The sequence below is a fragment of the Bubalus bubalis genome, chromosome 6 (assembly GCF_019923935.1).
Source record: "Bubalus bubalis isolate 160015118507 breed Murrah chromosome 6, NDDB_SH_1, whole genome shotgun sequence".
In the NCBI taxonomy this organism is placed as follows: domain Eukaryota; kingdom Metazoa; phylum Chordata; class Mammalia; order Artiodactyla; family Bovidae; genus Bubalus; species Bubalus bubalis.
The window spans coordinates 78,474,429-78,502,211 of record NC_059162.1 but is presented as its reverse complement, the minus strand read 5'-3'; the positions used below and the strand labels follow the sequence as shown (position 1 = coordinate 78,502,211).

At 39.8% G+C, this 27,783-nt stretch overlaps 1 protein-coding gene and 1 pseudogene across 2 annotated transcripts in view; one reads left to right on the top strand and one right to left on the bottom strand.

Annotated features, from left to right (window-relative positions):
* Nucleotides 1-16,470: 16,470 nt before the first annotated feature.
* LOC102400829 lies at nt 16,471-17,899 on the bottom strand (annotated as a pseudogene).
* Nucleotides 17,900-19,845: 1,946 nt separating this feature from the next.
* The window catches only part of SGIP1 (SH3GL interacting endocytic adaptor 1), a 237,917-nt gene continuing 229,979 nt past the window's right edge, over nt 19,846-27,783 (top strand). The window contains exons 1-2 of one of the 2 annotated variants that reach the window (XM_044944884.2): nt 19,846-19,970; nt 24,409-24,540. In XM_044944884.2, the coding sequence (XP_044800819.2) occupies nt 19,949-19,970; nt 24,409-24,540 (154 nt within the window). In that variant the 5' untranslated portion in view covers nt 19,846-19,948. Of the gene's footprint in view, nt 19,971-21,779; nt 24,103-24,405; nt 24,541-27,783 lie in introns of those variants that run through there. The other variant, XM_044944883.2, reaches the window with a different exon arrangement.

The following is a 27,783-nucleotide window of genomic DNA, read 5'->3' as shown; positions in this document are numbered from 1 at the left end:
CTAACCAGTCCATTCTAAAGGAGATCAGCCCTGGGATTTCTTTGGAAGGAATGATGCTCAAGCTGAAACTCCAGTACTTTGGCCACCTCATACGAAGAGTTGACTCATTGGAAAAGACTCTGATGCTGGGAGGGATTGGGGGCAGGAGGAGAAGGGGACGACAGAGGATGAGATGGCTGGATGGCATCACTGACTCGATGGACATGAGTCTGAGTGAACTCCGGGAGTTGGTGATGGACAGGGAGGCCTGGCGTACTGCGATTCATGGAGTCACAAAGAGTCGGACACGACTGAGCGACTGATCTGATCTGATCTGATAGAATCTTTATCTTCCAAGAAAATTATATATCGGCACCGTCTATAAGGCACATAGCCCAGTTTTCTAGTGTTACTAGACTGATTGTCCTTGCTGCTGCTGCTGCTGCTAAGTCACTTCAGTCATGTCCGACTCTGTGCGACCCCAGAGACCGCAGCCCACGAGGCCCCCCCGCCAACCCCATCCCTGGGATTCTCCAGGCAAGAACACTGGAGTGGGTTGCCATTTCCTTCTCCAATGCATGAAAGTGAAAAGTGAAAGTGAAGTCGCTCAGTAGTGTCTGACTCTTTGCGACCCCATGGACTGCAGCCTACCAGGCTCCTCCCCACATGAGATTTTCCAGGCAAGAGTACTGGAGTGGGGTGCCATCGCCTTCTCCGGATTGTCCTTAGTATGATTTAATTGTTTCCAACACAGAGGAGACTTTAAATCTAAATTATCATAGCCTGGTGTTATCTATATAAATCCATCCCATAATTGTGGGAGATTTTTTCCTCCTTTGCTGAAACTTTTCTTCTTGCTTTGATTGATCTTGAGTAATAGAAAAAAAAAAAAAGCTCAAATTTATGACCAGAGTCAGAGCAGGCATTATTAATTGGCCCAGTGAGGGGATCCCATCTAGTAATATCACAGTGACCTGAATATGACTATAATTTTAAGTAAATTTTCTCAGGGCCAACCAGTTAGAGTCTTGTAGTAGAGAAATTTACCAAGGTAACCCAGAACTAGACACAGGTAATTGGCCACAAACCAAACAACTGAATTGATTTCTAAAACTAGAATACAATCAGGCCTATAATAGAAAAGCATTTGATTTATATGCAAAGGTCTAAGAAGTCAAGTGGAAAATTCTGAAAGAGATGGGAATACCAGACCACCTGACCTGCCTCTTGAGAAACCTATGTGCAGGTCAGGAAACAACAGTTAGAACTAGACATGGAACAACAGACTAGTTCCAAATAGGAAAAGGAGTACGTCAAGGCTGTATATTGTCACCCTGCTTATTTAACTTATATGCAGAGTACATCATGAGAAACGCTGGGCTGGAAGAAGCACAAGCTGGAATCAAGATTGCAGGGAGAAATATCAATAACCTCAGATATGCAGATGACACCACCCTTATGGCAGAAAGTGAAGAGGAACTAAAAGCCTCTTGATGAAAGTGAACATGGAGAGTGAAAAAGTTGGCTTAAAGCTCAACATTCAGAAAACAAAGATCATGGCATCTGGTCCCATCACTTCATGGGAAATAGATGGGGAAATGGTGGAAACAGTGTCAGACTTTATTTTTTGGGCTCCAAAATCACTGCAGATGGTGATTGCAGCCATGAAATTAAAAGATGCTTACTCCTTGGAAGGAAAGTTATGACCAACCTAGATAGCATATTCAAAAGCAGAGACATTACTTTGCCAACAAAGGTTCATCTGGTCAAGGCTGTGGTTTTTCCAGTGGTCATGTATGGATGTGAGAGTTGGACTGTGAAGAAAGCTGAGCATCGAAGATTTGATGCTTTTGACCTGTGGTGTTGGAGAAGACTCTTGAGAGTCCCTTGGACTGCAAGGAGATCCAACCAGTCCATTCTGAAGGAGATCAGCCCTGGGATTTCTTTGGAAGGAATCATGCTAAAGCTGAAACTCCAGTACTTTGGCTACCTCATGCGAAGAGTTGACTCATTGGAAAAGACTCTGATGCTGGGAGGGATTGAGGGCAGGAGGAGAAGGGGACGACAGAGGATGAGATGGCTGGATGGCATCACTGACTCGATGGACGTGAGTCTGGGTGAACTCCGGGAGTTGGTGATTGACAGGGAGGCCTGGCGTGCTGCGATTCATGGGGTGGCAAAGAGTCAGACATGGCTGAGCGACTGAACTGGACTGATGAAGTCAAGAAAACATAAATGATCATATGAATCAGGTCCAGCATCTTGGGCAAGCTGTCTACCTATGATGTTGTCATCTTCTCATCCTGGTGTAGTGTAGTTTCTCTTGCTTGAGCATCATTTTAAGGTGAGATCAGGTCAGCTGTCTTCTTTATAGACCAATCCAGTGTAGGGGCCTTTGGAAGTGGGAATTAATCTAAGAGTTAATTTCCCATCAGTTTCATTGTGCATGAGCTAGTTAAGAGTACCTGATAAAAAAGTCCTTCCATCCAGGTTGGAGACAGTCCCTTAAATTATGTCTTTTTCCAGTCCTGGTTGCAGGTCATGAGGCATCTGATCTTCATCCAAAAATAGATTACTGAGATAAGCTTCAGAAACAAACTTAAGGTGTTCTTTAAGAATTCAATTAAATTTTACATTAATATCACATAACAGCAAAGAACTATCTAAGAGATGAGTCTTAATAGATGCAGATCTCTGTTAACAAACTGGGATTTAACATTTTTTGAAATATCTTTTTCTCCCTAAAGTTACCCTAATTTTTATCAAATATAACCAAATTAAGGCTAGCTTGTTTACAAAATAGGTCTGTTCTCACTAATTTTGGTCTGATGATTTATATAGCCATAATTGATCACAGACTTTTTATTTTGCTGAAACATTTATAGAATCTCAGACTGAACTTTTAAAATAAAACAGGGCTGGGAAATTCACACCAAAGGCTTATCACAGATTTTGCCTAACAAATCTAGGTGAATTCTTCCCTTTTTAAGGTCTCAAAAATTTCTTGAGATTTTTGTACCTGTGAGATAATCTTCCTAACTCATTTGATAAACTTACTGGAAACCTAAGAGTTTCAAATTTCTGGAGGAGTCAGATAGAGAGAAAATATAATTGTTTTGTTTATAACGTTTAATTTTACCAAAGTATTCTCATAATTATTTTGAGAGGAAGGTTTTCCCTACTCCCTGAAAACCTAAGATTCAAACCCATAATTTTTCAGATAGAAACCATAAAAGTTATAAGCATATTCTCTGGTTCATTCAGTCCTTTTGTTAACTTTTGTGAAGTCATCAGGTTTTCCATTAGAATACCAGTACATATCAAAATGTTAAGAACTCCATATAATTTCTAGGATATCTGTATTAGTAATTTTACCATACATTATAACATGAGCAGATTTATTACTTATCTGATCATCTTTTTCATGTAATTTAACCAACCAAATAAATACAGTTTAATATCTCTCTTTGGGATGTTTCAGGGGCCCTCTGAAGCACACCAAAGTTAGCTAGAGGTCAAAAGAACGTCAAAAGAATGCTATTTAGGAAGTTTTATCAAAAAGATCAATTAAAAGGGTTTAGAACATTTGGTCAGATTTAGTCAGTGTTGATGGGTGTATCATTTAGCTTGTTGCTATGTCACAATAGGCCTAAATACCAAGGCTCAAGGTCTAGTGAAAGTCAGCTCCGCCATCTTGGACCTAGTTGACTCTTAACCAGTTTTCTTATGGCTGTGTCATTTCTAATAAAATCCATTTATCTAACTAATTATAATCCAATTTTAGAAAATCCTGATCATGCATAACTCTTTTTAGTATTTTTTCATACCTTTTTCTTTCTTTCTTTCTTTCTTTTTTTTTTTTTTAACTGAAAACACACTTCCTACTTTCCTTTAGCAACCAAGAACTAATATTAGCATTTTATAGATTGGTGAGAATAAATACCAGCAATAACTTCTAAAACCCTTGCTTTCTTAGAACACTTTAGAAAGGCACCAAACATTATTCATTTATAGTCCCAAATCTCTTTAGTTTCTCTGTAAATGGAAATTAGTGTTTAATAGTATGTTTCAAAATCTTATATTATTTGGAAATGACATAACTATTCAATAGACTTCCAACACTTTGCACACTTGGCACAACCCTTAGAAATTTAAGTTATGCCAATCTGGAGAGACTATTTTAGACAGATATTTCTAAAGAATAATTATTCTTAATAGAGTTTATATAAAAGCTCATATCTCATTTACATTTTTTTAGAAGTTTCTTCACTTGAGGTAATTTCCTTGTCGACAAACTTATAACAGATATAATATTTAACTTATATTAAACCTAGGTATAATGGAAATATTCTATTTAATGTTAATTACCCTAAGACATGTCTATATTAGATAGGTCAACAAACAAACATTAATATCCGATATTTAATACTGAATATTTACCAGTTCACATGAACCTGGAATTTACTGTTTAATTTAGAATTATTTGATTTGTAAGCACTTACCTTTCTTTAAGCCAATTAAATAGAACTCATTTACAAATTAACCTCAAAAATATTCAGTTCAGTCGCTCAGTTGTGTCCGACTCTTTGCAACCCCATGAATCGCAGCACGCCAGGCCTCCCTGTCCATCACCAACTCCCGGAGTTCACTCAGACTCATGCCCATCGAGTCAGTGATGCCCTTCTCCTCCTGCCCCCAATCCCTCCCAGCATCAGAGTCTTTTCCAATGAGTCAACTCTTCGCACGAGGTGGCCAAAGTACTGGAGTTTCAGCTTTAGCATGATTCCTTCCAAAGAAATCCCAGGGCTGATCTCCTTCAGAATGGACTGGTTGGATCTCCTTGCAGTCCAAGGGACTCTCAAGAGTCTTCTCCAACACCACAGGTCAAAAGCATCAAATCTTCGATGCTCAGCTTTCTTTATAGTCCAACTCTCACATCCATACATGACCACCGGAAAAACCATAGCCTTGACTAGGCGAACCTTTGTTGGCAAAGTAATGTCTCTGCTTTTGAATATGCTATCTAGGTTGGTCATAACTTTCCTTCCAAGGAGTAAGCATCTTTTAATTTCATGGCTGCAGTCACCATTTGCAGTGATTTTGGAGCCCCCAAAAATAAAGTCTGGCACTGTTTCCACTGTTTCCCCATCTATTTCCCACGAAGTGATGGGACCAGATGCCATGATCTTCATTTTCTTGAATGTTGAGCTTTAAGCCAACTTTTTCACTCTCCATGTTCACTTTCATCAAGAGGCTTTTTAGTTCCTCTTCACTTTCTGCCATAAGGGTGGTGTCATCTGCATATCTGAGGTTATTGATATTTCTCCCTGCAATCTTGATTCCAGCTTGTGCTTCTTCCAGCCCAGCGTTTCTCATGATGTACTCTGCATATAAGTTAAATAAGCAGGGTGACAATATACAGCCTTGACGTACTCCTTTTCCTATTTGGAACTAGTCTGTTGTTCAAAAATATTACCTAGAGACAAAGACATACCAAGACATATTTAGACAGACACAGTGAAAGATCTAGCTTCATTTTCTAAGTTTAGTTATGAATTAAATACTACAATATAAAATTTACTAGTTTATTAAAAAACAGTTAAAATAAATAAAATTTTTAAAGTCTTTTTCCCCTTTTCCCTCAGTCTCAGGAGTTAGAGATGGTCTAGATAAGTGTTCCTGAGAGCCCTGGTCTCAAGGCACAGAGAAAGAAAATCAAGTTCTAACTAAATGGCAGCAGGTCTAAACCAAATAGTGGCCAGACAAAGCAAAATGACCATCAAAAATCACAACCTATAACACAGAGTTAAAACACACACATATAAACCTGGAAGTCCTCATCAGACACTCCCTTAAATACAAGAATAAAGTCCCTCAGAAAACCTCCTATAGAGACACAGAACCTCAGATCCAAGTATTAACATCTTCAAAGATTTCAAAGGGAGGAAAGGAAGCCAGGTTGAAAGAAGAAGGGGGAGGAGGCGGGAGAGGGAGGCGAAAAGGGTGGCGTTACAGATGTCTTCTGCCACCTATAGATACCCAGGCGTTATGGGACTTTACCCTGGGCCTCCAGAGAAGGGAGGACTGGAACTCGGCCCTACCAGAAATCAGACCAGACCAGAGCAGAACCAGAATTTGAGTTCTCTGCCAAGAGGAGGTGATCAGTCTCCAATCCTCAGCTCAGGCTGAGGCCCTTCAACCAGATTCCTGCATCGAGGGCCGGGGATCTAGAAAAACGGGGAAGGATAGGAAGGGTTGAGGAGAGGAAAGAGAGAGGGAAGGGGAAAGAGGTCAATAAAGTCTCTTGTTCCTTACCCAGTCAGGGCACTCTGGCCAGTTGTCCACGTCAGGAGGAGACCGGGACAAAAGGGTCCCAGTTGCGGCCACTGGGTCTGGTCCATTGGCAGGCAAGCTGGCCCCTGAGTACCCCAAATAGTCAGGATGTCAGTCTCAGCGAAGAAGAGTCCTGCTAGAGTCACCATTTGTTGCAGGAAGGGGGATCCCTTCCAGGGCCTGAAACTGGGCTCTTGTCTAACACTCAGAAATGAATTGTCCAAGGAGACACGTGTGCTGACAAAGCAAGGGATTTTATTGGGAAAGGGCACTGGGGTGGAGAGCAGTAGGGTAAGGGAACCCAGGAGAAGGCAGTCTTGGGTTTTATAGTGATGGGATTAGTTTCCGGGTGGTCTTGGCCAATCATTCTAATTCAGAGTCTTTCCTGGTGGCACACACATCGCTCAGCCAAGATAGATGCTAGTGAGAGGGATTCTGGGAAGTGGACGGACACTCAGTGTCTCCTTTTCGACCTTTCCCGAACTCTTCCCTTTGGTGGTGGCTTATTAGTTCCGTATTCCTTATCAGGATCTCCTGTCATAAAACAACTCGCGCAAATGGTTACTATGGTGCCTGGACAGGGTGGGCAGCTTCAATCAGTGTGCCTCCCCTAACACATTCACTGGGGTGACCACACACTGAAAAAAGGAAACTAGACACGTCTTCCAAGGATTAATAGAAACTGACTCTGAATGGCTGCTCATTCCTAAAAACAAATGCTACCGGGGCCCACTAGTCAAAATGAGAGACTTATGGAGAACAGGTGGTTGATGGAGTTTTGACCCATGCCTGTCCGTAAGTCCAAGTTCTGGCTATTTTCCTGGTTCTGAATGCATAGTTAGAACAGGCACATGCAGACTTCTCATATTAGCACCTTGATCTGTGGAATGGCAAGTATTATGGTGGGAAAGGCCTCTTCCTACTGAAATAGTAAACCAAAAGTAATACTGCATCAAAGTCTTGAAATATGGGGAGATACTGGTCTCTACCACTTTACCCATTCAATCTATCTACTAGGCCAGGACAGAGAAAATATAAATCTTGGAAATGACAGTGAATTATCATAAACCTAGTCAGATGGTGACTTCAATTGAAACTGTTGACCAGAAGTAAATTTTTACTGTAGCAAATCAACACAGCTCCTGATACCTGATATGTAGCTATTGAACTAAATAGTGCTTTTTTTTTCTCCTTCGCTTGTTAGTAAACACAACCAGAACAAGTGTTCTTTCATATACAGGGAGGAACAATGCACCTTCACTAGGTTGCCTTACCTCAAACCTCTCTAATACTTCCATGCTCAAGGACCTTGTTTATCTAGTGATTCTATGGGAAAATATTTTTGCATTGATGCTATCAGGCTGATTGAAACTAGTGAGCAGGAAGTTGTTAATATCCTTGTATACCTTAACAAACCAGGGGGTAAGGCCACAAATTTCAGGGTTCACAAACTCAGTGAAATTTCTAGGAACTCAAGGAATTTCTGGGATACATTGAGACGATCTCTACAAAGTGAAGGACAAGTGACTCCAACAAGTAAGAAAAAGGTGTAGATCTAGTTGCCTCTTTGGATTATGAAATAATCTATACTTCATTTTGGAGAAGGGAATGGCAACCCACTTCAGTATTCTTGCCTGGAGAATCCCATGGACACAGGAGCCTGGTGGGCTACAGTCCACGGGATTGCAAAGAGTCAGTCACGATTGAGTGACGAAAACTCACTCACTCATACTTCATTTAGGAACACTGATTTGATCCATTTACTGAATAATCTGATAAAACTGCCAGTTTTGAGTAGAAAAAAAGGGCAAGAAAAAGCTGTGCAACAGGCCCAGGTTGCTTGCTGGTCAAGCTGTTTTGCCACTTGAGCCATATAAACCTGCACACCCAACAGTGGTGAAGTGTCTATGACAGATATGAATGCTATACGGAGTCTTTGGCAAGTCCTATAGGTAAAGGACTATACAAAACACAGAAGAACTATACAAAAAAGATCTTAATGACCCAGATAACCATGATGGTGTGATCACTCACCTAGAGCCAGACATCCTGGAGTGGGAAGTCAAGTGGACCTTAGGAAGCATCACTACAAACAAAGCTAGTGAAGGTGATGGAATTCCAGCTGAGCTATTTCAAGCCCTAAAAGATGATGCTGTTAAAGTGCTGCACTTATGCCAACAAATTTGGAAAGCTCAGCAGTAGCCACAGGACTGGAAAAGGTCAGTTTTCATTCCAATCCCAAAGAAATGCAATGCCAAAGAAGGTGCAAGCTACCACACAATTGTACTCATCTCACAAGCTAGCAAACCAGTACTTGGAGAATTTTTTCTCCAAGTGAAGCTTCAACAGTATGCAAACTGGGAACTTCCAGATGTTCAAGCTAGATTTAGAAAAGATAGAGAAACCAGAGATCAAATTGCCAACATCCTTTGGGTCATTGAAAAAGCAAGAAAATTCCAGAAAAGCATCTACTTCTGCTTCATCGACTATGCCAAAGACTTTGCTGTGTGGATCACAACAAACTGGAAAATTCTTAGAGATGGTAATATCAGATCACCTTACCTGCCTCCTGAGGAACCTGGTGCAGGTCAAGAAGCAACAGTTAGAACCAGACAGGGAAAAATGGACTGGTTCCAAACTGGGAAAAGAGTATGTCAAGTCTGTAAGTTGTCACCTTGCTTATTTAATTTATATGCAGAGTATATCAAGCAAAATGTCGGACTGGATGAAGCACAAGTTGATATTAAGATTGCTGGGAGAATTATCAATGACCTCAGAAATGCAGATGATACCACTCTTATGGAAGAAAGTGAAGAGGAACTAAAGAGCCTCTTGATGAAAGTGAAAGAGGGAAATGAAAAAGCTGGCTTAAAACTCAGCATTCAAAAAACTAAGATCATGACATCTGGTCCCATCATTTCATGGCAAATAGATGGGGAAACAATGGAAACAGTAACAGACTTTATTTTCTTGGGCTCCAAAATCACTGCAGATGGTGACTGCAGCCATGAAATTAAAAGATGCTTGCTCTTTGGAAGAATAGCTATGACCAACCTAGACAGCATATTAAGAAGCAGAGACATTACTTTGCCAACAAAGGTTCATCTAGTCAAAACTATTGTTTTTCCAGTAGTCATGGATGTGAGAGTTGAACCATAAAGAAAGCTGAGCACCGAAGAAATGATGCTTTTGAACTGTGGTGTTGGAGAAGACTCTTGAGAGTCCCTTGGACTGCAAGGAGATCAAAGCAGTAAATCTTAAAGAAATCAGTCCTAAATATTCATGACTGATGCTAAAACTGAAACTCCAATACTTTGTGCAGCTGATGCGAAGACCTGAGTCCTTAGAAAAGACCCTGGTGCTGGGAAGGATTGAAGGCAGGAGGAGAAGGGGATCACAGAGGATGAGATGATTTGATGGCTTCAGAGACTCAATGGAAATGAGTTTGAGCAAGCTTTGGGAGTTGGTAATGGACAGGGAAGCCTGGCATGCTGCACTCCATAGGGTTGCAAACAGTTGGATACGACTGGGTGACTGAACTGAAACTGATAGATAAAGAACAGTGCAGACCTTTTCAGTTTTGGAGTAAATTTATATTGGAGTAAATATATATATATATTATATCCTTGACTAGATGGACCTTTGTTGGCAAAGTAATATCTCTGCTTTTTAATATGCTATCTAGGTTGGTCATAACTTTCCTTCCAAGGAGTAAGCATCTTTTAATTTCATGGCTGCAGTCACCATCTGCAGTGATTTTGGAGCCCCCCAAAATAAAGTCTGACACTGTTTCCACAGTTTTCCATCTATAGTTAAAATGGTATTTGAGACTTGAGTCTACTCTTTTGGCAGAGTGTTTGCTGGTCTTTGATTGTCAAAGGATGGTCGGTCACATTGTGCTAATTATAAGCATGATATCCTTATATTACTTATTGAGTTAAATGTGGTTAAAAGGAATGGGACATAGTTATCAAATTTCCAAAGAGGTTGACTCTGTTGAATTGTTTGCTGTCAATTTAACAGTATTTTCAAAATCTCCTTTTGGGCCTGGAAAGTATGTTTCCTATATCTCCTTACATACTCGGTCTTGGATTAGAGTTTTCCAATGAGAACAACTTTCTTGAGATTTGGAAGACAAAGTAAAGTAAATGAATTTTTGAAAAGTCATTATAATCTCATGTGTTAGGCTTCCAGACTTCTTCATGAGCTCTCACCTCACAGTCATAATGGTTTGAAAACTCCCCCATAAATGATACACTTATTTCCTTATTCCTTTGCTTCAGTCTGAGATTTGTGACTTTTTCTTGATTCTCTAGATTCAGCTATTTAGACTGATACTCCTTCAGCTTTTGCCATGTTTGTGTAAACCCTGTCTTCATTATTAAATATCCATTTCACCCATCGATACTTGCAGAGTCTCAATTTTCTTGAACAAAGTCAGAATAATAGCGTGAGTGATCCTCTATTGTTTTATATCCAGTACTCATGGTCTCTGTGGCAGTTACATGCAGTGATGCAAAACTTCAAGTACAAGATGGATACCAGAGAAATCCTTTGGTAAAACCGGAAAAGGTGCCAGAACCCCTGATAAGCTGGTCTTGTGAAGAAGCTGGGAGGAACACTTAGGGGAGGTCAGGGATATACGGACCAGGATAAATGACTGAGGGCACTCAAGCAGCCAGAGTTGAGCCTTGGCATACTGACACCACACTGCAAACAGAAGTGATTCCAGGGTTCACCTTCCTGGAGGAATGAATGCAATAACTAACATTCTTTTTAGCTTTGGTCAGAAGAGTATTTGAAGTTATAGGTAAAAAGTATCAGTGATGCTAGTTCAAAGGCACAGAAAAAGCTACATTCTGAAAATGGGGATACAAATACACCCAAGGTTATGATAGATCAGAATTAGGGGGCAAAGCTTGTCACCCATAATATTAAATTAACACACTGAATTATAATCAGCTAATGCCTTAAAGAAATTAGCAACCACTATATCACTTTGGTCCATAAAGCAAATATATTTCTCATCTGAAATCCATTTCTCAAGTCTGCTATGTGTATCCAATTTAGAGTGTAGAGTTTCTTACTTAATAGAATTTATATTGCTATCACTATTTATCAAGCAACCCTGAAACTGAAACAATTTATTTAGCAAAGACCTTCCTTATACTATTTTATGGGTGTAATAATTTGGTTTAATTGTCAACTGTAAGAGTGATAAGATTTAGAGAACTTAGTAATTTGTCCTTTTTATGGTAGAAACATTTCACCATGGCTTATTTCCTGTGAAGTGACTCAATAGAGGCACAAAGATTTTCTTAAAGAGAGGCGGGGGCTGGAAGCAATCATATAAGCATGTCTTCTCTGTGTGTAAATCCTAGGCCACACCCTAATTTTAAAGCCTCCAGCAAAAAAGAGTTGAATAATTATCATTAAACCATGGGCACATATTGATCCATTTAAATTAGCAACCCTCCACAATTTTAACCATACTACTTGACTGTATTAGTGGCAGATTCTTCAATGAGTTGGATTGATATTGCTCTTCTTCTGGACAACGATCACAGAAATTACAAGAAGTAATTGGAAATTCCACGATTTTTATTGGACTATGCCATATGTGAAAACACCACCCAATTACAGTTGATAAGCACACTTGTATATGTGCACACACAGGTACAAACCACACATACCATATATGCATACAGGCACATCACAAAACAGAAAGTGAGTTCAAGGAATGTAATTTACTTCCAGCTGAAAAACCAAAGTTGTTTTCAATTCACAGGAGGGGCCAGATTGCAGCGGAAGCTCCCAAAGCTCCTCCCACTTCTGTCAGCTCCCAGCAGTGCTCCCTTCGAATGGGATCTGTTGACAAGGCACCTTCTGGACACTTGCTGACTGGGACAAGAAGCTTATGGGTTTTGAATGGAAAGGATTTGCTAAATAAAGCTTCAATCCAAGACTTCACCCCTTTCTCCTAGAGGTCAGGGCACTAAAGTCCTTGGTAGCTTTGAAAATCACTAGATGAACCAATGAATTATATACATTTTAGAGCCTGCTCCTTGACATGGATCTCTAGGTAAACCCAGTTAGGAAATGAAACTCTTGCAATTATATTTTTGCAATGAAAATGCAGACTGAGGAAGCTTCTTTTTTACAACCATATTAGTGTGCCTCTGCAGTCCATTGTCAAAGACTAATTCTCATTTAATCTAAACTGCAACACATCATCCTGGTGAAATTAAGTCTACTCAGAGCCAAGGCTCTTTTTCATCTCTGAGTAAATTTTATATAACTCTAATTCTTGGCCAGTATGAGGTATTATACATTTGAATATTTTTGATTTCTTTTAGATTCCTCTTTGCATCTAGTATTTGATTTATTTAGTTTGTAATGGTCATTAAAAAGAAGGTAGTGAATACCAGTAAAAAAAAAAAAAAAAAAAAAAAGCTACCCTTTTAAGATAGGGCTGGCTTAATTCTTTCAAGGAATGATTTTATCTTATAAAATTCTGATTATTGCTCTTACTCAATCTACGCTTCTAAATAAGCTGACTTATTGGCTGTTATTTGGCTAATGACCTTTTAAAAAAAAAAGTTTCAGGTGTCATAGAGCTCTTGAAGAATAAATGGTCTCAGTAGCTTTAATTTCACTGTCTCTCATCTCCGGATCCACTCTCAGCACTGTTTGATTTGCAACCTCTTGGCTTTGTCTTTTGCTTCCAACACTTCATTTGCTCCTTCATTGTGCTAACAGGTCTCAATTTTACTGACTTTTGACCTTCAGCACTTCCTGGGTTGGGCTGAATCATTTATTACTCCTTTGCAAATGACAAAAAGCACTTGCTTGGGCGAAATAGGAAGTTATTGGTTCCTGTAACCATGGGAAGGTCAGAAGCAGTAAAGGAAAAAAGGGGGATTGCAAGCAATAGGGCTATCTCTCCTCTCTCTTACCATGTCAGTTTTATTCTCTCTTGCACACAGTCTTTTTTCAGGAGGTGAGGGACATGCCATGGCTTCAGGTTTACATTCTTCTAATTGGAATACCTAACAGGAAAAGACTCCTCACTCACAGGTTTAGTCTCTTGACTCTTGAAGAAGAATCTTCACTGGGCCAGCATGGGTCATGATCTGGAAATCAGGCGGTGTTGGCTCAGCTTGAGTAGCTATCTATTCCTCAACCAAATATTATGGATAAGGAGGCATTGTCATGTTGAGAGATGATAGCAACAATTACTTCTTCATGATGGAGTGTGGCGGGAAGAAAAAGGGAATTTCTCCCTAAAGAAGTGAGTTGTATTACCAAAGGAATTGAGAAATATTAGACCCCCTCCCAAATCAATTACTAGTCACAGAACAAATTTAAACTCATCAAATTTTAAGGATAAGTCATGGGCTTTAGAGTCAGATGTGAGTTCAAACCCCGGCTCTGATATTTGCTGTTCTCTTGGAGAAGTCATTTACTAGTTCTGAGTCTATTTCCTTATCTGTAAAATGGGAATAGAATACCTAACTCAGAGGTTTGGAGGAATTGAAATAATAATCACCAAGCATTTAACAGACTGCCTGTAGAGTGCTTAATAAAATATAGAATGCTATGTGATGCTTCTAAACTCTAGCTGTTATCATGGTGCTCTGTAGTTTCTTTTTCTGATTTCTCTAATAACAGGTCCAGATAACCTGTTATCTGGTCTAATAACAGGTTGTGTTTCTCACAACCAGGTCCAGCTTCTGGATACAATCAGATAAATAATTGCCAGGCTTATATTCCCACTGGGATTTTCACAGACCTCTCTGAGGAGATCAAACAAGAAATTTTTACTTTCTCCTCAATATTTTTTGAAGTAATTATGAGAAGTAATTATGAGAATAAGCAGATTAATGTTTTATTACTGGATTTACAAACCAAAATAAAAATTATATATGTGTTTATCAAATAATTTTCTAATCACCATATATCTATTATTGTGTTATTTGTTTAGAAAACATCAAATAAATAGTATGTTTCTTTTCTTACAGATTTCTATTGGGCAATGACTAGTAGATAAGAAAGAATCTGGAGATAACTTAAGCTAAGCTATATAATCAAAAGTTGATTTGGTTCCTGTAGTAGAAGTTAAAGAAGGAAAGATCCCTGTGTTTGGTTTCCTGATGAGAATTTGAGTTTGACCTTGAAGAATGACATTTATCAAGAGAAAAGACTAGAACAGATATTATTGTTATAGAACTAGAACAGATATTACTGAGTTTTGAGGGAGGGACTGCTTTCTTAGCTCACCACAGATTTTACTCCCAAGGCTATGAGAAGTGAATAAGGAAGAGCCACAGTCCTAGAGATCACAATAAGAAGCAAAAGTAGATTCAGGAGGTGTTAAGGCATACATGTGGTATGTGAAGGGTGGAGAAGGGTGGATAAAGAGTTTAGAGGTTAGGTAAAAACCTCTATTTCTTTAGAGGTTCAGTCAAAGAAATAAAAATAAAAATGAGGTCCAAAATATGGCTATGCTTTTAGTGACTAAGATAAAAATAGTAAGAGAATTAAGGTCATTAGACTTAAGAGACTCAAGGAACTGTGAGGTAGGTATGCTGGATGATGGAAGAGATGCTGAAGTCATGAAAAATGAGGCCAGGTGGTGAGATAAAGAGGACTGTGATACAGTTGCTGAAGTCATAGAGGAAAACTTGATCTGGAGTTGGTCTGGGGTTGATATAATAAAAAGAAAAACAACTAAAGTGCGGAAAAGTAGGCAGGATGGACCTAGAAGATGTCTTTGGCAATGGCAACAAATGATCGACACAGAAGCTGAAATGGGGAAGTAAGACAATGTCACCCTCTCCTCACCTAGTGTGTTGGGCATGAAGAGTAGGATATGGCAGAGAGAGATGGTCTCCAGTAGAGTGGATACAGAGGGAAGAGAAAATATATCATTAAAGGAAAACCAGGATTGAGTTTAAGTAAGTCGATGCTAAAGTTTGACAATGGGCATTTTTGTCGATCACTGAACAGGAGATCTAGCCAGAACAATGAAAAGGCTATCAGAAATATCCAAGTTGGAGAGAAATAAGAACGAGGTAGGGCTGGATAAGAATGGGTCTGTAAGAGTATCCTATTTGCCCTTAAAAGACAGGTCAAGCAGTTCTTCTTGAAAGCCTTATTTGCTTCCCCTTTACCCCAGGTGCCCCTCTTTTGTGTTGCCTTAAATCTGAACATTTATAAACCAGTATCATAATTTTTGGTTTGCTTATCTGCCTCCTCCCCTGTGCTATAGGCTTCTTGAAAAGTTAATGTCTTTTCTATTTTTGTATCCCCCAAACCTGACACAGCGTCTGGGCATAGATAATTCTTAACAGTTCTTTGTTGGGTGAAAGTGAAGTCGCTCAGTTGTGTCAGACTCTTTGCGACCCCATGGACCCTACCAGGCTCCTCTGTCCATGGGATTTTCCAGGCAATAGTTCTGGAGTGGATTGCTATTTCCTTCTCCAGCGGATCTTCCCGACCCAGGGATGGAACCCAGGTCTCCCGCATTGTAGACAGATGTTTTACCGTCTGAGCCACCAGGAAAGTCCTGGTGAAGAAATAATAAATGTGAATGTGATCATGATATACACCCTTAACACATAACCTCTTAAATTAACTCATTCCATACTTACTCACAATGTTTTGTTACTGGTTTTCTGTCAGTCTCCAGAAGAAAAACAAAATTATAACATGGACCACAAAAGTGAACCACATATATAATTTAAAATTTTCAAGTACATACATTAAAAAGAAACAAGATTAATTTACTAATATATTTTATTTAATCAAATATATAAAACTATCATTTCAACAAGTAATCAATATCAAATTTATAAATGTGATATTTTAGGCTCTCTTTGTTTTGTCCTCTCTTCAAAATCAAGTGTGTATTTTACCCTTATATCACATCTCAATTCAGACTAGTCACATATCTTTTTTAAAAAAATTATTGAAATATAGTTGATGTACAATGTTGCATTAGTTTCAGATGTACAGCAAAGTGATTCAGTTGCATATTATATATATTCTTTTTAAGATTCTTTTCCATTATGGGTTATTATAAGATATTGAATACAATTCACTGTATGATACAGTATATAAAATATAATGGGTCCTTGCTGGTTATGCATTTTATACACAGTAGTGTATATATGTTAATCCCAAGGTCCTAATTTATCCCTCTTCCATGCCTTTCCCCTTTGATAACCATAAGTTTTTTTTCTATCAGACCAGGCACATTTCAGCTGCTAAATAATCACATGTAGTAGTGACTACTGTATCAGACAGCGCAGTTTTAGATTCCAGAACATACCTAGTTCTTTTCTTTGTTTTTTAAACATCATAAATAAGATCTTTTATTTATCATCATTAATTTTCTGAATTTTAAACAGATTCTTGGTGGCTCATATCCATTAGCTCATTCGACTTTAGCACCTGTCTCATCTCCAGTAGCTTCTCCAAAAATTGTCTTCACCATGATGCTCTGGAGTTTTCCCTGTTCAAATTTGAGCTTCTTCAGAATTTTTACTTTTCTAACAAAGACATCATGAAGTAGATAAATAGACTGTCAAGCTTTTTCTACGTCTTTTCTGATGCTATCTGAAATCAATTTATTGACTACCTCTTTCAAGTCATTTGTCTGCTCCTCTTGGGTCACCATTTCCATCATCATCTTCAGACTTGGCAGACCTGTTGGTGCTGGGCATAGGAGGTCTTCCAAATCTATTTGTTGCATTTTTAGTAAAACACACGGAATAGATGAAGAAAACAATATGGGTAGGCTTGACATCAATATGAGCTTCAATCATGATCTGCCATTTTTTGACCAGGGAGTACAGTCTGTCACAGGTAAGAAGTCAGCCATGGAAATTAGGCAGTTTTTCAAGTTACTGAATTACTGATTTAATTACTGAACATCTTCAGTAATTAGCTTGAATTTGATGATGATCTGTGAGGTCATCAGATGAGATTTTGTTTCCTTGAGTTCTCGTGACTAGTGTTTTCCCAGTATTTCTTATGTTGAACATAGCTGGCGTTTTCACATCATACCAGTCTTAGAACATGAGTCAACTACATCCTTCTTGGCTTCCTTTTTGCTACCTTCTGTAAGGCGCTTGTTCTTGCCAACCACCATGTTGCTGCTCAGCATCCTTTCCCTTTGATGGCCTCTACCTGAAGTGTCCCCTGTTTGGATTACTCTTCCTCTAGCTCTTTTAAAGATATACACTTTGGGATATATCATTCACAAAAGATTATACACACTTATAATATGCAAACTGTGCACATTCACATACATAATGTTTATAAATGGTATAGAGATGAACACAATACAAGTTTAGTTTTTGTGCATTTGAAGTCTGATGAATATCAAGCAGCTCTTTGCCATTTGGAAGGGAAAAAAGAGGTATGTAGAGCATGTAAGGTGTCTGTAAAGGCCAAGCCTGGGAAATTCCACTGCCTTATTTCAGTCATATAACTCCATCCAGATGCAAGGAAAACCAACAAATGCAGTCTTCCTGTGTATTCGATAGAGAAAATGCTGTGATTAATACATGTCACTATCTTTGACACAACTTTATAATTTTTATCCTTAATTTTTTGGCCAGCATCCATAAAACAGTATTAAGTATTAAATAACAGGCATAATTTAAGTCTTATTTCTGATTTTAATAAAGATTGTTTTCAACACGTCTCTATTTAACAAGATGACAGATTTAGGGAAGAGATTTGCTTATCTCATCATACCAAGGAACTTTTAAAAATATCTTCTATAATAGATTTTTATTTATTTAATGAGTGATAAAAGTTGAAATTTATCAGATATCTCCTTAGCAATTATGGAGATAATAACATAATTTTGTTTTCAATGGCTTAACATTGTGAATAATACTTTAGATTTCTTAATGTTGAATTACTTTTTATTACCCCTAAGATAAAGTCTAACTTATTAGCATATCTGTAATATATGTATATTAAATATATATAAATACATATAATGCTTTTGAAAAGCTAGATTTCATTTACTGTTATTTTATGTAAAAGTTTTGCATCAATATTCAGAAGCAAGATTGAGCTTTTTAAATTATCTTTTGTTAGATTTTATAATTCACGAATGAATTTCAGAGCTTTATCTTTTTACTTTCTCATACTGTTAAAGCTTTATCTGAGTTAACTGATTCTTCAAAGAGAAAAAAATTCCACTGTGTTTGGGACAGTCTATATTTCAAGCATATTGCCACTGGGCCCATTAATATTCTCTCTTATCAGTATCATATCTTTACTACTGCTATAACATTTAACAATTTTAATAAGAATACTTTTACTACTTTCATGCTCTCTTTCTGGCCCTCAGTATACTCTTATCATAGCAGTCTGCTCTTGTTTACTGCTGCTATATCCCTGAAATTCTATCAAAAGTAAAAAATTGATTTTTTAAAGATTGCCTCTCTGGTTTTCTACATTTCCTCTACTTCAGTGGAGCTATGAGTGTTTACCCTCTCCCTCTTGTGAAATTGCTGATTCTGCTGGTGTGTTTGGTCTTTACTGCTTATCTTTGTCAATGTAAGTCTAGATATAACAGTACTCCCAGCTGACAGAAGTTCCTGCAGTACTGGTATAGATCTAGATACATGGTTCTCTGGGAAGGAAGAACCCAAGGGTGGCAAACATTTCAGGGTATGTCTTTGGTGTCTGTGGCTCAACAAATAGGGAGCTGCTGCTGCTTGCCAAGTCGCTTCAGTTGTGTCCGACTCTGTGCAACCCCAGAGATGGCAGCCCACCAGGATCCCCTATCCCTGGGATTCTCCAGGTAAGAACACTGGAGTGGGTTGCCATTTCCTTTTCCAATGCATGAAAGTGAAAAGCAAAAAGTGAAAGTGAAGTCACTCAGTCTGACTCTTAGCAACCCCATGGACTGCAGCCTACCAGGCTCCTCCACCCATGGGATTTTCCAGGCAAGAGTATTGGAGTGGGGTGCCATTGCCTTCTCCACAAATAGGGAGAGTTCTCCCCTTTTCTGCCCTCCTTTCCCACAGAGAGGAAGAGGATGACTATAGGGTCTGCAATTCCCTCTGAATGTAGTGAGTGAGAATATACCAATAACCTTTCACATATGCTGAATGCTGTGAGTATGGCATCTGAGTCCCTCTGCCATCATGAATCCTTCTGCAAAGTTTATCTTGGGTTCACTGACTAATGTCTACATGATGGACAGTTTTTGTTTTATAGTTTCTCTCCCAATATTTGTTCTGGTAATAGTGCCCTCCCTTCCTTTGACAATGTCTCTTCTATCCCTCCAATCGTAAGGGGTTCATATTATTGCTTGTCATAGAAACGTGCCTGTTTTCCTCCTGTGTTTAGTCTTAGTAATGGACATATGACTAAGCCCAAAGTAACTTTAGATTTGAACAAGTCCATCATGAGACGTCATCAACCTGGCCTAGTTAATGGGTCCAAAGTTTGAACGGTGCTCCAAACCAGAGTCAGCCCGAGTCCTTCCTGGAAGTTTTTTTGAAGTAGATCTTGGATAGTCAAGCTATGAAGATATGAGCCTGAAAGACTTAAATGGCCAGCTCTCTGATCACAGGCAGAAAAAGGAGGAAGCAAAAAGAAGTTGATGGGCTGGGAGAAACAGAGTTGTGAGTACTTGGTTCTGGTCACATTGTTTCCTGGAGGACTGAATTCCTGCTCTCCCTCAGCTGTGCAGTGCTTCCCATACTGTGAGATACCCATAAGATTCCTTCTCTGCCCATGTCAGTTCCAGTTGGGGTTTTTCCTGTTAACAAAGAATATAAATATACTGAGCATGAGTATATATATTTTCTGCTCCTTATCTGTTTCATCCCATGGAAATCTAATTCTTCAAGTGGGACCCTTGCTGATTTCCAGAGCTTAGAAAATATTTTCCTTCTGACATTCACTGAACTGCTTCAGCAGGGAAAGCAAGAGGGACAGAGTCAATGTCGTCCTGAGGTCACTATCTTGGAGCTATATATCTGGGTCCATTTTTAAAAGCTTTCCTTTTGTGTTAATTTTGTTTCTTCCTTTGTGACTCAGTTCTGATTATTTTCTTTCTCTTTCTGAAATATAAGCTGATTCCTGACCCCCACCACATACACACTACAATTGAGAAATAGTGAAGAAATTTAATGTGTATGGTAAATTATATAATAGGATTAGTTGGTTTTTTTTTTGAATGTGTAATAGGGCTTCGGTTCAGTTCAGTTTAGTTGTTAAGTCGTGTCTGACTCTTTGCCATCTCATGGACTGCAGCACACCGGGCTTCCCCATCCGTCACTATCTCCCAGAGCTTGCTCAGACTCAGCACCAATGAGTCAGTGATGCCATCCAACCATCTCATCCTCTGTTGTCCCTTTTTCCTCCTGCTCTCAATCTTTCCCAGCATCAGGGTCTTTTCCAACAGGTTGGCTCTTCACATTAGCTAGCAAAGCATCACTAGCATACAAATATTATTTCAGAAAAAAATTTTAAATGTCTAGTGGTTTCAGCAATTAAGTTTTTGGGTCTTGGACTAGTCTCAGGCACTCTCTGGGAGCCTGGTGTGATCTGGGCACACATTTGCCATCCTGGGTTAGACTCCTGCATAGCCCTTGTACTTTGGGGCAAGTCAGTAATTTGCCAGATCTTTTCCACAGATCTTTTGTCTTCCATTTAAAACCAGAAAAAAGAAAAAAAGTATTTCACTATTATAGCAGCTAGAAATTCTCCTTTGTACTCTTTGGTAAGAAAAAGCTATCCTAGGAAGGGATGAAATCGGGGCTACAATTTAAAGTACTTTCTTCTTGAGAAAATAACTTTTCGCCCGAAAAAAAACCTATGAAAAAAAATTAGAATGTGTAATCTTTTTCTGATAATATAATTGAACAGTTTTTTATTTGAAGCAGAACTTTGCTCATCAGATGCTTTTATAACTGATGGTAATATTTTTTTTGATGGTAAGCATACATAAAGTTTAACCAGTCTTGATACTGACCTAACAACCTTTACCATACATCCCTTTCTTGTTCCTTCTCTAGCAATTGTAAGTAGACACTTCTTTTTTCTATGAACACTCCACTAACCAAAAGAATCTCTGAGTTGTCTTCCTGTCTCTGCTGCTGCTCCTAAGTCTCTTCAGTCGTGTCCGACTCTGTGCAACCCCATAGACAGCAGCCCACCAACCAGGCTTGCTGTCTCTAGGATTCTCCATGCAAGAATACTGGAGTGAGTTGCCATTTCCTTCTCCACTTCCTGTTTCTGTCTAGTCGTAAACAAAACTGATGTGTGCCCACACTGAATCGGAGAGGTTTGCTCTAACACACTGTAAAACTCACATTAGTTGAGGAAAGGCAGGCAGTCTGGGTTTCCCTGGCTCTCCTTTCCCCTTACATCTTTGACAATGTTGCCTAGCCCTGCACTTCAGGGTCTCCACTTACCTCCAGACTCCATATTAAGACAATTTTCTAATTAAGAGTTCCCTATATTATTCAGTAATCACTCTTCTACACAGCAGTCTCTGAGAACTCTCTAATAACATTACACCTCTGGATGCATCACCTAATCTTTCACTAAGTTGTTCTCTGTGTATGTGGTAGAACTCTTAGTTGGCTACAAGCTTCTTTGATGCCTCTGGTAGCCCTTTGGTAGAAATAATCTTAAAAAGACAATATGAAGGGTTTATTATGCTCCAGACACAATACTAAGTAATTTACTGGCAAAGTATTTAGGACACTGCTTAACACACAGTAAGTCATTAATAAAGATTTGTTATTAGTACTATTTATAGTCCTATGAACTTGGTACTATTATCTCCATTTCACAATTAAGGAAGCTGTGAGTCACAGAGAATTACATAACTTGTCCAGGGTCACAGAGCTCATGAAGTGACAGAGACAGAACTTGATCTCAGTCTGTTTGACACTAATATCTATCCATATTCTTAACCATTAAAAAATGTTTGGCTAAAGACTCCTACACTAATCAATCTGCTTTTTGCAATAATACCCTTGCAGTTTTCAGATAACTGTAAGTTGTACTCAAGACCATGTTTTGCTTCAGAATTCTTCCCTCTTTTAAAATTCAACTGCTTCACAGATATAAGGGGAAAGGCATAAGTGTCTGTATCTCCTGCAGAGTTTCATTTTGAAATTTCAAGGCCATTGAAATATGTGTCCTTATGGAGAACAATGAGTTTTTCAAAACTTCTAAGTTGCTAAGGAACTGAAGTTTTTTCATCTGTTAATATGGTTTCAGTTAGCTCTTCTAGTTATATTTTCTCTAGTAGTTCTCAGCCGCCAATACCTCTCTCATAGAATATTTGCTCTCATAGAAAGAACTAGACTATGTCCACGGTTGGGCAATATCAAAAGTTCATGGGTAGATGTATAATATAAATAATTAACAATAGTATTGGAGATTCAACCCTGATGTGCAAAGCACCTTACTTCTTGGCGTTATTTCCTTTGATGTTCACAATTGCTCTGTGATGTAATGGCCTTTCTCCTAGTCACGTCGCCAGATTGTAGAGGGAGACATGCCGGCTTGTGCTGTTGTCTCCTAGGGTTCTGAAGAGGCCTTTCCTTTCTTTCCCATCTTCCTTCTGTCTCCTCCTCCCTCCCAAACTCCGCCTGCCCTCTGCTTCCTCAGCGCTCTGAGGGCTAAGCTCGCTAGAATGGAACTGAGGAACTCCAGACCCTCTGGTACTTGGGAGCCCTCTGAAAGGCTCCCGGATCCCTAGGGACCAGTCAGGTGACAGTCTCAACCCAGCAGCCGAGGTGTCATAACCTTTCCCACAGAAGCAGCAGCACGGCGCCCAGAGCCCATCCCTGGAAGCTGTATAACCGGGACTCCACCCGTCCCTCGGGCCAGGGCTCCACACTTGGGTCCCCCTCCGGATCCCCACTGGAGTGAATGAATGAGCTTGCAGGCCTGCAGATAGATCCTAGAGGTGCTTGAGGGGGAGGGGGCGAAGTGTCATTTAGAAGAAAGTTGGGTTTCCTCCAGGGACCGCAGTGGGTAGTAGCGGCCACTCTCCACCTGGGGCTGCGCGGCGGCTCACGTGCGCGCTGGGCCGGAAGGATGCGCTGGCGGCTGGACTCGAACGCTGCGGAGCAGAGCTGCGCCCTGCGGTCCCCGTGGCGTCCTGCTGCCCGGGTCCAGTAGGGAGGAAGCGGCGCGCACGGCTAGCTGTAGTCCATCTGAGGCCTCCCTCTCTGCCAGCTCCGCTCTCTCCCGCCTCCCGCCCCAGAAATTATCTCATGCGTTGCCAGTGCGATTCCAGAGCGCCACTCGGGTGGGTTCTTTTGTTTCTTTGTTTTAATGACAGTTCCCAGCCCTTCGGCATGTCATGCGCGATTAATCCCCTGGCTCTCTTGAAGGCAGCTGGGGTGAAATTTCTTCTGCACCATCCTTTTGGGGATAATTGTTTATGATGTGACGTCAGCCGGATTGAGTTTTCTCTCCTGAATGAGAGAGAGAGTCACAGATGTGTGCGGAGGCCACAGATACTGACATTTGGAATTCCTTCAGGGCAAAGGGAGATGGGAATGGGAGCTTGAGTGTGCGCTGCCAAGACTCCAGGCTGCACGGAATTATTAAGAAATGTTTCTTTAAAATAATAATAATAATTCCCCTCCGCAGCGAGTCACTTAGGTGCTCCTTTCATGCCCGAGTCCGCGGTGAAGGTGGCGGCGTCTGATAATTAATCTTGGGTACCCAGCCGCTGCGATAAGCTTAAGAAGAAGAGGAGGGGCGGGGGAAGTGCGTCACCAGGTGGGGAAGGGGCTGTGCATTTGGTGACAAGCCGGAGGGGATGGGGGTGGAGGGGAATGGGGACGGGAAATAGGTTCTGTGTGCTCTCCCGGGGTATTGTGTCAGGAGATGCGGGCTGGCTACCATGTGACGCGGTCCAGAGCTGAAGGGATTGGCCGAGGCAACGCAGGCGGTGCAGCTCGGCCGGCTGCCTGTTCCTCTCCCTTTCTCTCGCAGCATCTTCCTGGGAGCCTGTAGGTGAAGCAGCACCAGCAGCATCCATGGCCTATCTTTGGGGTTAACTCTTGTCTCCTTTGGCTTCAGCAGCGGACACAGCAGATCTCTCGGCGGCGGCAGCAGCTTTGCGAGGACTTAAGCTGAGACCTGGAATCGTATCCTCCTGTGTTTTTTCAGACTCTTTGGAAATTAAGGAATGCAATTCTGCCACCATGATGGAAGGTAGGATGCTTTCTGTTGTGGTTGACTGGCTACAGGCAAGGTTTGGGGAGAACAGCGTTGAAATATGTGTGCAGCCTGTGTTTGTGGCTGGTCTAGAACCCGGTTGCCAGGATGTGCAAACAGAAATGCTGCAGTTTGCTTGCAGCGGACCAGGGCTCAGACTAATGGAATCAAACCACAGGGCTTCTGTTTAGCTCAGAACCTACAGAGCTCCCAGCTCTTATGAGAGAGAAAAACCTAAAGTGCTTGCAAAGAACTGAGATAGAGCTAGGAAAGAGCTTGCAAAGCAGAGAAGTTGGGAGAGAAGATAAGGTTTTCTGCTCTGGGTTCCTGGGACTACACTGATTAAACATTTACAGTGGAAACTTGTCTTCTGAAATTGACAGTAGACAGGAGAGGTCATTGACACAGTTATCCATACTGTCATTTTCAGTGAACTGTTTAAAAATTTTAAAAATTCTTCTAAGATGTTTTTATCTCTGCAATTTACAGCATACCCTTGGGGTGAGGGGTTTCATTTTGTCCACAGGCTCTAGTTGTAGGGGGCTGTCACTGCAACAGAATGAATGATGTGAGGAAAATATCTGGGACTCTTGTCTTCTTATTCGGGCTCTTATCAGGTTTTTTTAAGAAGAATTTTGTGCTTCTTAAATGCGTTCCCTGTGTCATGGTTCTTAGCCAAGCATCAAATTAACTGATTAGCTTTTTGCATTCAATATTAAGTGTAAAGAGGAACTTTCCTGGGAGAGATGTTGTTTAAACTACATTTTATTCTACTAAACTACCCATCTAAGCTTGACATGGTGACAACCAAGATTGCCTCAGAAAAGCAGCAAGCTGATTAGGAAAGAAGCAGGCAGCCCTACTCTGGCTTTGATTTTCTGCTTTCACACTACAGGATGGTGCAAAACTCCTGGCCTTTCCTAAGATGACAGGCAGAAATTTGTCCCCAGCCTGGATTTCACAATGCAGAAACGAGTGCATAATGGGTCTCAAATCTGCTGTGAAAATGGCAGAGAGGCCACCTCTTAAGTCAAGGTCTGTCTTACAGATTTGAAACATTCCTTAGAAATTTACCAAAATGGAATAAGAAGAGAATGGTTGTGGAAAAAAAAGAAAAACAGCAGTGTTGCCTATACTTATTTGGCAGAAATGAATTCTTTTTGCTCTGTCTGTCATCATGTCAAACATGGTTAATGTGATTTGGGGGAGTGAAGAATTCTACAGTCATGGCCCACAGATTTTAGAAAATAGCCTTAAAAGAGAGATTGGGTATCATTTTGTTATGGAGCCTGGTCTTGTTTGCGAAGGGTTCTTAAGCTAGTTCTTTAAACACTGGCCTAAATAAACTAAGTTTACTAATGATCAAGATTAAATCATTTTCATTAATTCAAACTGAATTTAACCTTTGAATAACAATGCAAGACAAACAGAAAGAGCATTACTGAGGGAGTTTTCAATTAGAAGCTCATGTGCATTGCCCTCTTCAGAAAAAAAAAATGTGTCTACAGAGGTACTAGATTTCTCCAGCTAAATTTCATGTGGCATTTCTTAATAAATCCACATACATTCTGATTAGATTTTAATCTTACACAGGGACTTGGAAGATTTACTTCTTGCCTTATAAACTATGGACTGAAATTATCTCTGAAGGAAGTGATATTTTTTTATGCTTGTTAAGGATTCTTCTGGTAATATTGTCTATTGTGCTATCCCAGAATGTCAGTTCAAAGCCCTGTGATAAGCTTATCTGGGCTGACTACACTGAAAGGAGAACTGTAACAAAGACTTGTGTTGGAGCTGAATTAACACTATTGCTCTGCATTTGCCAAATTTATCTAATGAAGGATGTTATCTTAGCACTGTTAGGAGTTAAAGGTGACACTAGGGGTGCGGTTCCCATCCATCAGATCCTTGCAAAAGAAATTGGACAGGTGTGTCCAGTGCTTAAAAATGTAAATGAGACTAATGTTTTTTAATCTACCTATAGTTCCTGCTTCAGTGCTATTCAAGACTTATTATCTTCTTGGTTCAATGACTTTAGAAAGGCTGGTGGGAACCTTAACCAGAAGTCCAGTTTGCCTATCAATGGCCTTCCAACTTAGATGCCAGCTTTTCTGCCAATATATGCAAGTTTCTGATACTGCATCTCACAATTTCACCTTTTTAATGCTCTTACTCTGAAAGTGTGTCATAGCAGTTATCATTCCAACTTAACTCTTCTCTAGGCTTCTATCTATCAAGATAGCCTTGGAAAGATAAGAAACCTCCTAAAAGGAACCAAAAATCCAGTCATGGCAGCCGTCTACCAAACATCAGTGGGCTCAGAGAATGTGTAACCAAACATCCAGATAGTTAAAATGCTGTCTCTTCTCAATTAGTACATGTGACACACACAATCACACACACACACACACTCATGCACAGTTATACACACATATGTCATCTGCCTATATACATTATTCTAGAAAGAGAGAGAACTCACATTTGCATTTGTGTGTATGTGTTTTGGTATTTATTAATGTCTACTGCTCAGGAAAAACATGGCCATGGCAACTTTTCAAAGCTGCTTCTCTACTTTGTGTAAAGCAAGAGTAAACAGATATTCATCAGAATGGCTCATGGTTTACTTTTGTGTTCTCATTTTGATGGAATAGGATATATGTTCCATTCATTCAATGTCTATTGGAAATTCTGACCATAGAGAAGCATTGTTACTACCTCTCTACTGGGTCCAGTATCACAGAAGGCAGTGAAATAATTCTACAGGGACCTCAAGCATGTTACTGGTATTATACTTTGTGTGGCTCCATGACTCTTTTCAAATATTTTTCTTTCAAAAGTGTATTTTAAGGGACTTGATTTGTTGATTTCTACATTGAAAAAAATTTTTTTGGCAATGGTTAGTATTGGGTCTTTCCTAAAGAATATCATGTGATGTGGAGCCTTAAGTATTATGACTATGAAGGGAAAGAGGATGAACAAACGGAATTATTAATACTCATAAAGGGTGTGTGTACTGGCCAAGCTTACAATGCAGTCTGTGTGATTAGAGCAACTAAGGATTTTGTTGTTTAACATATGTTATTATTAAAGTTTGAAAATGACCTTTTAGCTACTTTTTTTTTAAGGTAAGTGAAACTGAGTCAGGGTTTCCAGGGACATTTGTTAATTTGTAAGGCAGTATGGGAAGTTTTCCCTTGCCTGGCAGAACTGGACTAAAAGTGCTGATGTTTTCAGTTC